At 46.4% G+C, this 12,461-nt stretch overlaps 2 protein-coding genes across 2 annotated transcripts in view; one reads left to right on the plus strand and one right to left on the minus strand.

Moving 5' to 3' along the window:
- Positions 1 to 7,822, plus strand: part of LOC106804879 (zinc finger protein 585A-like) — a 21,182-nt gene extending 13,360 nt beyond the window's left edge. Inside the window, exon 2 of the mRNA XM_014806259.1 lies at positions 2,357 to 7,822. Within this exon, the coding sequence (XP_014661745.1) occupies positions 2,474 to 6,208 (3,735 nt within the window). The 5' untranslated portion in view covers positions 2,357 to 2,473 and the 3' untranslated portion in view covers positions 6,209 to 7,822. The remainder of the gene's footprint in view (positions 1 to 2,356) is intronic.
- A 155-nt stretch (positions 7,823 to 7,977) lies between these two features.
- Positions 7,978 to 12,454, minus strand: LOC106804880 (alanine--tRNA ligase, cytoplasmic-like). The gene is made up of 2 exons (XM_014806260.1): positions 12,363 to 12,454; positions 7,978 to 12,015 (listed from the first exon to the last, which is right to left on the minus strand). Exon 2 carries the CDS (start codon positions 11,997 to 11,999, stop codon positions 9,087 to 9,089), a length of 2,913 nt encoding a protein of 970 aa, XP_014661746.1. The 5' UTR covers positions 12,000 to 12,015; positions 12,363 to 12,454; the 3' UTR covers positions 7,978 to 9,086.
- Between the last annotated feature and the right edge of the window lie 7 nt (positions 12,455 to 12,461).

Below are 12,461 nucleotides of genomic sequence, written 5' to 3' on the forward strand. Positions count from 1 at the left end.
AAACAAAAACCTTATTGTACGCATTTTTCGATTATTTCGATATCGATATCGGAGCCACAATCTATCACGACTTTATCGAATACCGTGCCCACGATGACATCCATAGTGGCAGCACTATAAGACTTTGTCAATTAAATAAATCATCATCTCATCCCATAACCCTTCTTAATATCATGAATAATAATTTTTTCTGGTTCAATCCAACAGACACACTCTGTGATAGCACAATCAGTGTGTAGTTAATGTCTCTGTTATGACACTTAGTTTATGTTAGTCATAGTGTTGCTCTCCAGTAAGGATTACAACCTGGAATAGGCATCACACTATAATAATTACGCGGTTGCCATCAACCTATGACAGAATTAGGTAACAGTTGTTATTAAAATTTATTATGACAACCTTTTGTCTATTCCTGGTATGATTATGATCTTCGTTAAATTGCATGATAAAATTTTTAATGTCTTCAATGTGCTAGGTCTTGGTCGGTTCCAGCTGGTTGATCAAGTAAAACATGCCACCAGTGACTTGAGTATGACACCAGCATTTTAATGCATTCACTATTACTCTGCAGGCCCTTGTAACATCGTTATGACTGCATTGAATAGGAGTCTGAAAGAGACATGGCTTCAAGTGCCAAAATACGCTTGCTTTCGTGGCGTTTTGGATGGGCCCAAGGCTTTTTATAAGAAGTATATGCAATTAAAAATGGCATGATTGCATTGTTTGTAAGAATTTATTGCTGTTGGAAATGTGGGAATAGTTGCCATTAAAAGCCGCATCGGAGGCAAAATGCCACGAGAAGACAGTGAATCTGTCAATAGCAGTGATCAGGTAGAGTGTGGAGACCATTGAAACATCTAATCTGTCAAAGCAGTGATCAGTAGAGTGTGGAGACCATTAGAAAAATTAATACATGTATGGACATGGTGGGAAGGAGACGCATGTTTACATAATTATGTTGTCTCAGTACAGTATTTTCATCATTTAAGCATAGTTTTGAATCATCATGGAAAATAAAAATTTGTCATGAAAAAGTAATGAAATGTCTAAAGTAAGTTTGTGTATTGGCCAATTAAAACAAAACAAAAATTATTTTGTTTCGCAAAAAAAAAATCTAATTCGTTCCACAAAAACATATACACAAAACAGAATATACAATTTATACATACACACATCTTGTCAAAACAAAATGAAAAAGATTTTTCACCTACCTACCTAATCGGTACCCAGAGAGGCGAGTAGGTAAAGGGGAAACAAACAATTTTTTAAGGGTGGCCTCATGAAAAATGTGATATGGAAGGTTGATGAAAATCTCATGGAATTTCGTAATGAGATTTGCATGTCACGAACCTGTAAGAAATGGTTTTATGACAGGTGGTCTGCATAGTTTGAGAATTAGGAAGTTATACTTATAATATAATTTATAGGCGAATCAAGCCAAAACCTGGGGATTGTATCAGATTAGCTAGAAGAAGGTAGTAAGAAGGGCTATATAGTTCTAGAGCTAGCATCAGATATGCATGCATCATGTATTTGTGTGCATAGATGTAGGCAGGCGCGATGAGATTATGGAATTTTATATATATAAATGTGTGTGTGTGTGTGTGTGTGTGTGCGCGCGCGTGTGCGTGTGTGCACGTGCGTACACGTGTGCACCTGCACGTGTTTTAATAACTTTTTTTCAATAATCATTGTCGACAGATATCGAATGTGTCTGTTAGCAAGCATGAGTATCTTCTGCAGATTTCTGCATCTTCGATTTTAAAATGAATATTTTTACGATTGCAGGGTTCTCCCCAGGATGAAATTGAAACAGGGGGGAGGGGGAGGGGGAGGGGAAACTAGGGGGGTCCGGGGGTCGTGTTTTTTACCGTAATGCGTAAAATCGCCACCACACCATAGACGGTATTTGGGGTACTTGTATATAAGACAGCCGAGTCGGTACAGTTTGTGTTAAGGTTTGGGACAGGGTGACTGTTTGTACTTGTGTGTGGTCTGCAGTGCATGCGTAGTGTAGGACGTTTACTCATTAGTGGTATCGTAAAAATACACGCGTCCGGGGGCCTGGTCGAATAGGAATTCTTGATGATCGATTCCCGCGCTTTCAAACTTTTATTGTGGTGGAATTTAATCAGGGCGCAACGATTGAAACGTGGGGGGAGTTTTCCCAAACGGGGCGGGCGCGCCCAGTTTGCGCAACGTAGGGAGAACCCTGGATTGGTAAGATGGACTGATAAGGGCCCATGGTGGGCGATGGTGGGGTCAGGGATTTCCAAAATTTCTGAGTCGTGTCTGGATTTGCTACTACTATTCCATCTTTCATAAATAAACATACAAATGCTGTTTCTACCTTCAGATGTCGACAAGTATGCAAATGTGAGGAGGGGCATTGGTGGACACAGAGCAAGCTTACCATTGCACTCAAGAAGAACAAAACGGAGATCAGAGGGTTGATGCGAAATTCAATGCCCAGATGACAAACCGCACAGCATCAGGAACAGCGCATTGTCACACGTGCAGTGAATGTGGACGAGTATTCAAGAAAAAGGCTGCATTGCGGCAGCATTTGCTTCTTCATACAGGTGAAAAGCCGCACAAGTGCAGCATCTGCAGCATGGCATTCACGTCACGTGCGGCTATGAAGTCACATGAAAGGTTGCACATAGGAGATAGACCTTACAAGTGTGACATGTGCGACAAGACATTCATACTGCCAGCACATTTGAAAAAACACATGTGCCATCACACGGGAGCAAGCCCATACAAGTGCAACAACTGCGGTGAAGTGTGCGATGGCAAAGAAAGTCTACAAAATCACATGGCGGTCCAGCACGCCTGCGAAAAACCAGCATCGAAAGGTAGCAGCCACACGTGCACAGAATGCAACATGACATTTTTATCGGAAGAAATTCTTGAAGATCACATGTTAGCCCATCGTGGGTTGAAGCAGTTTTCATGCCACATGTGCGACAGAATGTTTTCACGGGCTTCGAACTTCCGCACCCACCTCGGAACGCACGACAGAGGACCCTGGGAATGCTCGGTGTGCGAGAAACAGTTCAAGACGAAGAGCAACCTGACAAAGCATCTACGCACGCACGACGAGGTGAACGCCGTTCCGAAGCCGTACGTCTGCCGATACTGCAGCAAGTCGGTCGCGTCGCGCTCGGCGTTGGAAGAGCACGAGCGAATCCACACCGGCGAAAAGCCGTACGTCTGCAACCTGTGCTTCAAGGCGTTCGTGCAGTCCGGGGCGCTGCGGCAACACATGCGCACGCACTTCGGTGAAAAGCCGCATCGTTGCGAGGTCTGCAATTGGAGGTTCACCGACAAGGGCAACATGAGGCGCCACATGAAGACGCACTACCAGAAGAACTCGCGGCGGCAGAAAAATTCAGGCGAGCAGGCTGCTGCTGCCGCGCTGTCTCCGAACGAATTCGCCGGAGAGCCGGGCGAGGAGGAGGAGGAAGCAGCGTATGAGGGCATGGATGAGTCTGCATTCGTGAAGCCGGGACCACGCAGTAAGAAGCAGGCAAACATGCGGAGATACCTGTGTCCCGTGTGCGACGCTACGTTCCCCGTGGCGGTCATCCTGCAGCGCCACATGAGGACGCATCGCTATGCGGTCTCGCGGAAAGAAGTGGAAACGCTGATGCGTATTGACAACCGGCCGGTCAAGGAGGCGGATGGCGCCGGGGGGAGTACGGCAGAAGACCCGGATGATGTTAAAAAAGAGCTGAACGAGTCTGAAGCTCTCATCTCTGGTGTACAGTTGCCTTTCATGGCAAGCAACATGCTAGACACCACAAACGGTCTGGCTGCGGCAGTTAACGATGAACAGTTTATCGATACTGTGAACGATCACGCGTCGTCAAAGCAGGAAGTTGAAAATGCGAGAGACATGGATATACGAATGAATTTGGAAATGCATAATTTCATACGAGAACAAAGTTTAGTGTCTGCTTCGAGTGCTATCGTCATGGAGACCAACGTTCCTCCGCAAACTACACATCAGTTTCCAGCAGGTGAAGAACAGTCTCAGCTTCACATGAATAAAGATGCTTATCAACATGCCGCAACTGATCTGCCATCTAACCCGTTTAAATATTCATGTAAAGAAGCGCATAAATCTCCTATTAGTGATCTAAATTCTCAACTGCATTCAGGGAATGGGGACCCTTCAAGCCTCGCAAATCGAGACTTGTTCCCGCCTGGCAGAGATCAAAGGCTTGTTCATCACAGTGCGGAGCAAGGTCTGGTGGCACACAGTCCAGAGCAAGGTCTCATACCTCGCAGCGCAGAACAAGGACTAGGGCAGCCTAGTAGTAGAGATCAGAAGCTGCTACAATCTAGCACAGATCAACCTAATAAAGACCAAGGTCTAACACAACCTAGCAAAGATCAAAAGCGGCAACAACCTAGCACAGATCAAGCGTTAATGCAACCTTGGACGGATAAGGGACGTGGTTCTCTACAGCTTCCCACAGACGAAGCAAATGAAAGTGGCGAGTCGTCCAATCCGGACGATAAAAAAGATGGCAAAGGGTTTCCTTACCAGCTGAGAGCTAGGGAGAGTGAAAATGCGGAGGAGCTTGTTTGCAACACGTGCTCGGCTGTGTTCAAACAACGGAGTTCTCTCAACCGGCACATGTACACTCACTCAGAGAATAAACCATATGAGTGCGACACGTGCGGCAAGGCGTTCACAGCTAAGCATCTCCTCACCACTCACGAGAAGATTCACACCGGCGTGAAGCCGTTCCAGTGTGGAAGCTGCAAGACGACGTTCACGCGTTCGTACAGCCTCCACTACCACATGAGGAACCACTGCTCGGGGAAACCCAAACTCAAGGTGCCGAGCCACCTCTGCAAGAGCAAGGGCATGAGTCCATACTTTGCGAACATGGCGCCGGTCGACCCCACGTCGCCGCTGAGCTGCTCCGTGTGTCTGGAGACGTTCCGCAACCACAAGCGCCTGCAGGAGCACTTCGCGCAGAAGCACGCCGACGACGAGATGCACCGCTGCGGCCGCTGCAACGCGATGTTTCGCGACCCGCAGCTGCTGCACAAGCACGCGCTCACGCACGCCGTCGACAACTCGCAGAACCGCTGCGGCGTCTGCAGCATGTCGTTCGACACGTTCGACCAGCTGCAGAAGCACCTGCCGTTTCACACCGTCACCGAGATGCGGCAAACCGTGCAGCAGCGCAAGCGGCATCCCGCCGTGCTGAAGGAGATCGAGTTATCCTGCAGCCTCTGCGATGCGAACCTCTCCGGCCGCAACGAGCTGTTCGATCACATCGAAGCAGCGCACGGCATCAAGAAGGGCAGCTGCAGCTGCAACATGTGTGGGAAGACGTACAGCCGGCCCGACAGCCTCTACAAGCACCTGCGCACGCACAGCGGACAGAAGCCGTACAAGTGTGACGAGTGCGATGCTGCGTTCAGCCTGCGAGGCAGCCTGTGCAGCCACATGCAGACGCACACGAAGCCGTACGTTTGCCACGTGTGCGGGCACGCATTCAGCCGACACTACTCGCTGAAGACCCACCTGCCGATCCACGGCGACGACCAGGCGTTCCAGTGCGAGTTCTGCGGCACTACGTTCAAGCTGTACAAGACTCTCGCCGCACACCTCAAGGAGCATGCGAAGGAGAAGGGAGGCGGCGATGGAGCGGCGGCGGCGGCAGCGGCGGCGGCGGCGGCAGCTGCGTGCGTTGCCACGGAGACGAGGAAGCAGCGCAGCAGCGTCGCCGCGCCGACGGAGCTTCCGTGCGGCCGCTGCGAGGCGCGTTTCACAGACGCGGCGGCGCTTCAGAAGCACACACTGCAGCACGCGGGAGAGGACGCGTACGAGTGCTTCGTGTGTCGTCAGGTGCTGCCCGACGCCGCCATGCTGCCCGCGCACATGGCCAAGTACCACAGCAACAACGAGACGTTCCACTGCGGGCTGTGCGGGGGCGCGGTCGGGGACAGGAGGGCCCTCGACGAGCACGTCCTACTGTGTAGCAGTCGGCAGCACGCATACCACCGCGCGGAGGCGCTAGGGATGCACTCACCACCGGGCATGGACGCCCTCGGTATGAGCATGAATGGAATGTGCCAGGCGGCGGGCATGCTAGGCGGGCGCGCTGAGGACTTTCGACTGGGCAGTAACATGCCCAGTCGCCATTCCTCACGGTTCCCATTTCAGTCGGGGTGTGGGTGACGAATCTATAGCGGAATTAGTGTGGGAGTCGTTTTGGATCGTTAATGCGTATACCAATCCGTGACCGTGGTTATAGGAAGTTGCTACTTTTTTTCTGTCATTATTTGAGTGTTCTTAAAATGTGTGCTACTGTGTTTGGGAAGAATGCGAGTTAGTAAGTTTATATAGTAGTAGCTGTGCGCAGGTAACGACATATAGTAGACAACAGGACAACTTATCTCTATGAATGTACTTCATAAAAAGTCAGTGCTATTTTATTGTGTTTTTTTTACTATATGATGTTCGTCTTAGAACAATTCGGCCTTCTATGTGTATACTTGTGCTAAGGTTGTGTATACGGAGACTGTTGTGCAAAGAGAGTTAGCAAAACGACTTCTATTTATCATCAGTTGTGCTTCGCACATATTCTTAGCAGCTCTGTTCTCTATGGTCGAAAACGAAGAACTTTTATTAATTAGGTACATGTATATAGTTCACGTTGTCTTCATTCTTTGCTTACATATGTTACAACCGATTTCTACCTTCCTGTATGGGTCCACATTTGTCTGTATTACTGACTTTCTATATATAGTAGAAGCGCGTGCCTGTGTACTTTTCAAGGGAGTTTGTTAGTAACACAAATTTATATGCGTAGCATAAGTATTCATAGATTTATCTCCATGTTTTTAATAGGTAAGCTTGTGTTACAATTTATCAGTACTGTAGTATATATATATATCAGTGTGTGTGCATGCGTGCATATGTGTACTGTATATATATATTTATATTTATATATAGATATAAATATAGATATATATAGATATATTGGTTCGGTTGGTATTATTATGTGCACACTACAGGGCGAGTTTATGATAGATATGTTAGGTACTTATCACGTAATAGTAGATGCGGCATAAATAGCAATTTTACTATTACAAAAATGAAGTAATTATTAGCAAAATTCATTAAATTTGTGTAACAGGTAAGTGCTAAAGCTATTAAACAATGTGTTGTGATCAAATTGTCTTGTTTCAGCAATCGGTTTAGCTATTTAAGTGACCATGATGACAAGTTCAACATGGAAGAAACATTAAAATTGCCATTATATCATCGGAGCCAATGTTTTGGGGCAGTTTGGTGTTGGATACGAGTAGTGCACTTGCATACATATAGCCATATATAGCTTTAGTCTACAAATTAAAATATTTAGTGAATGTGTGTTTGATATATAGTTATAATTAGTGGCATATAAACGGATGCAATAGAAATGGTATTTTTGTAAATTGCTTTTTCGTATAACCTCAAGTTAGTTATCCTTTGAGAAAACCCTTCGAGTAATTTTATCAGTTTACAAATCAGATTTATTCTCCTTGTTTTCAGTTCATTCATTTTACGGAATATAATCGTCTCAGTGGGTTAATGTTACGGACTCACTGTGTGTAGGGTATTGTATATTTAACGAATATTCCTTTCTTGAACAAGTGGTTGACTGTACGTGATTACAATTACCTCAACCACACTGGTTTTCAATATCAATTACTTTTCTTAAAGTATTGTGAGACGATCAATAGAGATTGTAACCATATCATAATTATGCTTCTTGTTAAAATTAAATACTATGTGTAAATCTAGAAATTTACCAGTAATGTTGTACTGTAAACTGTATTTATTTTACATCACTCACACTCACACTGTCACAGTAAAAAGCAGTATTAGCCACGGCCAGCCAGTTATGTTCATGCTGAGATTCTACAATATGGTGGTCAAAAATGAAGTCCTTACACCCATTAGCTGGCCATTTACACAATCCTTTATTTTCAGCTGTTTTAGCAATCCCAACACAGTCATGCTGTGTTTTCATAGCTTGACAAACACGTCTCCGAACAGACTGGTTATTTATTTTTTAATTGATACATTGGGGGGAGGGTACGACCCCCTTCCACGCCTTCTCCCATCCGATTGTAAACAACATCCCTATTAAAATTTCTGGGAGAATGACAGCAGTTGAAGAGCATTTAGCATATTATTCGGAACTTGTAACACAGGCCAGAAATTAAAGCCACATCAAAGTTTCTATGGATTCGTAAGTAGACATAGTTTCATCAGGAGTACAGGAATCGTGTTTTTTGTAAATATTCATTTCTGGATGAATTACATTTTTTAATTAAAATATTGAATTTTTGAAAGGGTGCTAGAACAGTGGTGCGTTGCTGTGACAAAACTGCCTGTGAGCACTTTATCAGTGCTTGGAATAGCAGCCCGTCCGCCAGTCCGGTCTGGTGAATTTTGACAGGACTGGCTAATTACGTATAATAGATTTTACTATAGATTATGTAGTAGAAATCAAAATCTTCAAAATCAGGATAGGCTGTGGTTTCAGGTTTATATCTAAGACTGACTTTATACTATAATTGGGCAAATGTGCACATTTGAGAGCAAAGCAAATACAGTTGTCCACCTTGACCACTTACACCAATTCCTCCACACATTTCACCTTTTTCTTAAAAATCACCAATCAAAAAATATCAAAATGATGAAAACATTATATACCACATTATATACTGGACCAAAAACTTTAGAATCACATCAGATTCAAAAATAATTCATTTACCAGTGTATTGCATTATCATAGCCAGAGTAGAGGTATTTACGTATTATGAGTGTAAGTATCAATACCTTCGCGCAATGAAATAAAATTTACGTGAACCTGTATGTAAATACACTGAGAAAAGATGAAATAATAGAAATCCATTTTCTATGGAACTACACTAAATATTTTCCTTGTTTTAAATAACAAAACCAATACTAACAAAATTACAGACAAGCCAATACTCGATGAATTATCAGAGACAAAATTTCCCTGCAAGTAAAAACTGCCCATTTTACATAATCAGTGCATTCAATTTTCTAGTTTCAGTAGAGCAAATTCCTCTGCCATCTTTATAGCAATATCTACCGACTCAATGTTGGACCCGGTGGCCTGTGCAGCAGCTTCCTTACCACCTCCCTTACCATTCAGTACTCCGCTAACATGCCCGACCCACTCATTAGCTTTCAAGCCTTTAGTGACAAGCTCCTTGGGTACACAACACATGCAGAGAACTTTATCGGTATCCTCATCTGTGCTGAAGAAGATTGCAGCAGTTTTTGGCGAGAGAGCTTTGTACTGCTGAATGGCACCATCTAGTGCCTTCCCGACGGCGCCGGCATTGAAGCGGTGAACGACGACCATCTGCTCCGGTTTCGCGGCAATCATCTGTTTCGCCTCCTCGACGACCCTCTGCAGCATCGCAGCCTTGGCGGCCTTGTCAAGGTCGTCGAGTTTCTTCTTGAGGCCTTTCAGGCTCACCCGCATCTCGTCCTTCTTCCAGGCCTGGATGACCGACTGAGAGATGTCGTCGCCTAGATCCACGATCTTCCTGCTAGCGGCTTTCTGCTGCTCCTTCGTCTCACAGCGCGCGGTAACCTGCTCCTGCAGCTGCGCAAACTGCTGGTTGAGAAGAGTCGCGCGGTGTAGAGCCCTCGTCGCTTCAGGACCGGTGAGGCAGACGATGCGGCGGATGCCCTTGGCGATGGCTTCCTCTGACGCAATGACATAATCGCCGACGTGTCCACTGCGTCGCAGGTGCGTACCGCCGCAGAATTCGACGGACGTCACCGAGCCAGCGGGGCTAGTTGGATCAGCTTGCATGTCTTCGATGGGTATACCGATGGAAACAACGCGGACCGGGTCGGGGTACGTTTCGTCGAACACCGCTCGAAGACCTTGAATTGCCTTAGCCAGTGCAAGAGGGCTGTCCTTTGCGTAAACTTCTTCGTTTTTGGATATCAGTTGTTTCGCAATTTCTTCTGCCTGTTTGACCTGAGCAGCCTTCATGGCACCTTTCGCGCTAAAATCAAACCTCAGTCGATCTGGAGCCACAAGTGAGCCCTTCTGATCTGCCTCGCCTAGCACCTGCCTGAGAGCAAAGTTCAGAATGTGCGTGCCTGTGTGGTTGTTCATGACCAGCTTGCGACGACCTTCGTCTATCTGAACCTTCATCTCATCTCCGACTTTCACGGTGCCCTCCAAGCTTCCGATGTGCAGAATGTATCCGCCTCTCACCTGCACATTCTTCACGCAGAATTCTGTCTCTTCATCGCCAAGCTTCACCAGGAAGCCCTCATCGTATATTTGCCCTCCTTGCTCTGCGTAGAAGCTGGTTCGGTCGAGCAAGATGCCGCATTCCTGATTTGAGACGCTGCCCACAAACTGCTTGTTATAACGCAAAGCGATCACCTTACCGACGCACGACTCAAACTTGTAGGTCGCCTCCTTCGGGTTTTCGCCTTCGTACGTATAGCTGTACTTCAGACTATCGTTTGTAGGAGATACTCCTTGCTGCTGGAGATCACTGATGGCATGCACGTCCAGATTTATCCCGTCGTCGACTCCACCGCCTGGCCCCTGAGAAACCAACTGCGCTTGCTTTTTGGCATCTTCGTATTCGGTCATGTCGACCCTGAAGCCATGCTCTTCCGCCATCAACTCTGTGAGATCGACAGGGAAACCGTATGTGTCGTACAAGCGCCAGGCGACATCTCCCGGCAAGACGGAGGCGTCATTACCGAGCCTCGCGACGGTCCTGTAAAACATCTTTTCGCCGCGTGCGAGCGTCTTCAAAAACTGGGTTTCCTCGTCATTTATAACGTCCTTGATAGCTTCCGGATCCCTGGACAGCTCTGGGAAGGCGTCGCCAAGCAGTTCAACGACGACGTCGATCAGGCTGGCGAGAAATCCGGGCTTCGCCTTTAATTTCTCGTTGGCGTATCGGACAGCTCTGCGCAGGATCCTACGAAGCACGTACCCTCGCCCTGTGTTGTCGGGTGTTCCACCGTCGCTTAGTGAAATCGTCAGCGTGCGCATGTGGTCGGCAATCACCCTGTACGCCATGTCGCAACCGTCCTTGTCGTCTGCACCAACTTTACCCGTGTACGGCCGTGCTCCGGATCCCGCTTCTATGGCATCGAACAGCGCGCGGAACAGATCTGTGTCGTAGTTCGACTGCTTGTCCTGAATGACTGACACCAGTCTCTCCAAGCCCATGCCACAGTCAATGTGCTTCGAAGGAAGCACGCTGAGACACCCACTCGAGTCTCTGTTGAACTGGATGAAAACCAGATTCCAGATTTCGAGTACCTCCGGCACGTCCATGTTAACGAGGTGTGCTGCATTGCGGCCACCGATTCTATCGTAATGAATCTCGCTGCAGGGTCCGCATGGTCCCGTATCACCCATCTCCCAGAAATTGTCCTTCATGTTTCCTGGAAGGACGTGATCTGCAGGTACTCCTAGTTTTAGCCAGATGTCCTTGCACTCTAGATCTGGTTCCAATTGGGCCTTAGTATCGCCCCCAAAATAGGTTACGTACATACGTTCCTTATCAAGTTTGTAGACATCTACAAGCAGTTCCCATGCCATGGCACAAACTTCTTTCTTGAAGTAGTCGCCAAAGGACCAATTACCCAGCATCTCAAAAAAAGTATGATGGTACACGTCTTTACCAACATCATCCAGATCGTTATGCTTTCCACCTGCACGGATACACTTCTGGGAGTTGACAGCCCTTTTTAGCCTTGCCAGTTTACTTTTCGGATCCACAATTCCGAGAAAGATTGGCTTAAATTGGTTCATTCCTGCATTAGTGAATAGGAGAGTTGGGTCATCTAGTGGAACGACAGCAGATGAATGAACGTAGGTGTGCTGATACTTCTCTCTGAAGAAATCTATGAAGATCTGACGGATCTTGCTTCCAGTTAAAGTCTTGTCCATGATTGCAGAAACAAGTCTAAAATAAAAACAATGCCATGAACATTAGACAGCGACTATGGGGGGGCCTATTCATATTGTGATTGAGATATGTAGGGTACGTAGTTGTAGAATTGTACCATCTCTACATAATAATATTTAATCCATGTGGCATGTGCAACATCTCATTCGAGCAGTATCAGATTCATAATCAGGCTGGTGTTTGGAAATTTATAGGCCCCTACAACCATATTTTCATTTACTCAATACAGTTTTTACCGACTCGCCGGTTCCGAGCCAAGTGCCTGTGGCTGTGCTGTGTTGTGACTATGACCATAGAGTGTGGTAATTTTAAATATACTAATTAGATATATACGAGATACATACCTCCACACACAGTCACAGACCTGTCAACGACCTAGGATTCGCTGCTTGTACGGCACGGCACGTCTTATATATATGCGCCGATGTTTCTTGCCTCTAGCC

The sequence above is a fragment of the Priapulus caudatus genome, unplaced genomic scaffold (genome assembly GCF_000485595.1).
Source record: "Priapulus caudatus unplaced genomic scaffold, Priapulus_caudatus-5.0.1 Scaffold91, whole genome shotgun sequence".
In the NCBI taxonomy this organism is placed as follows: Eukaryota; Metazoa; Priapulida; class Priapulimorpha; order Priapulimorphida; family Priapulidae; genus Priapulus; species Priapulus caudatus.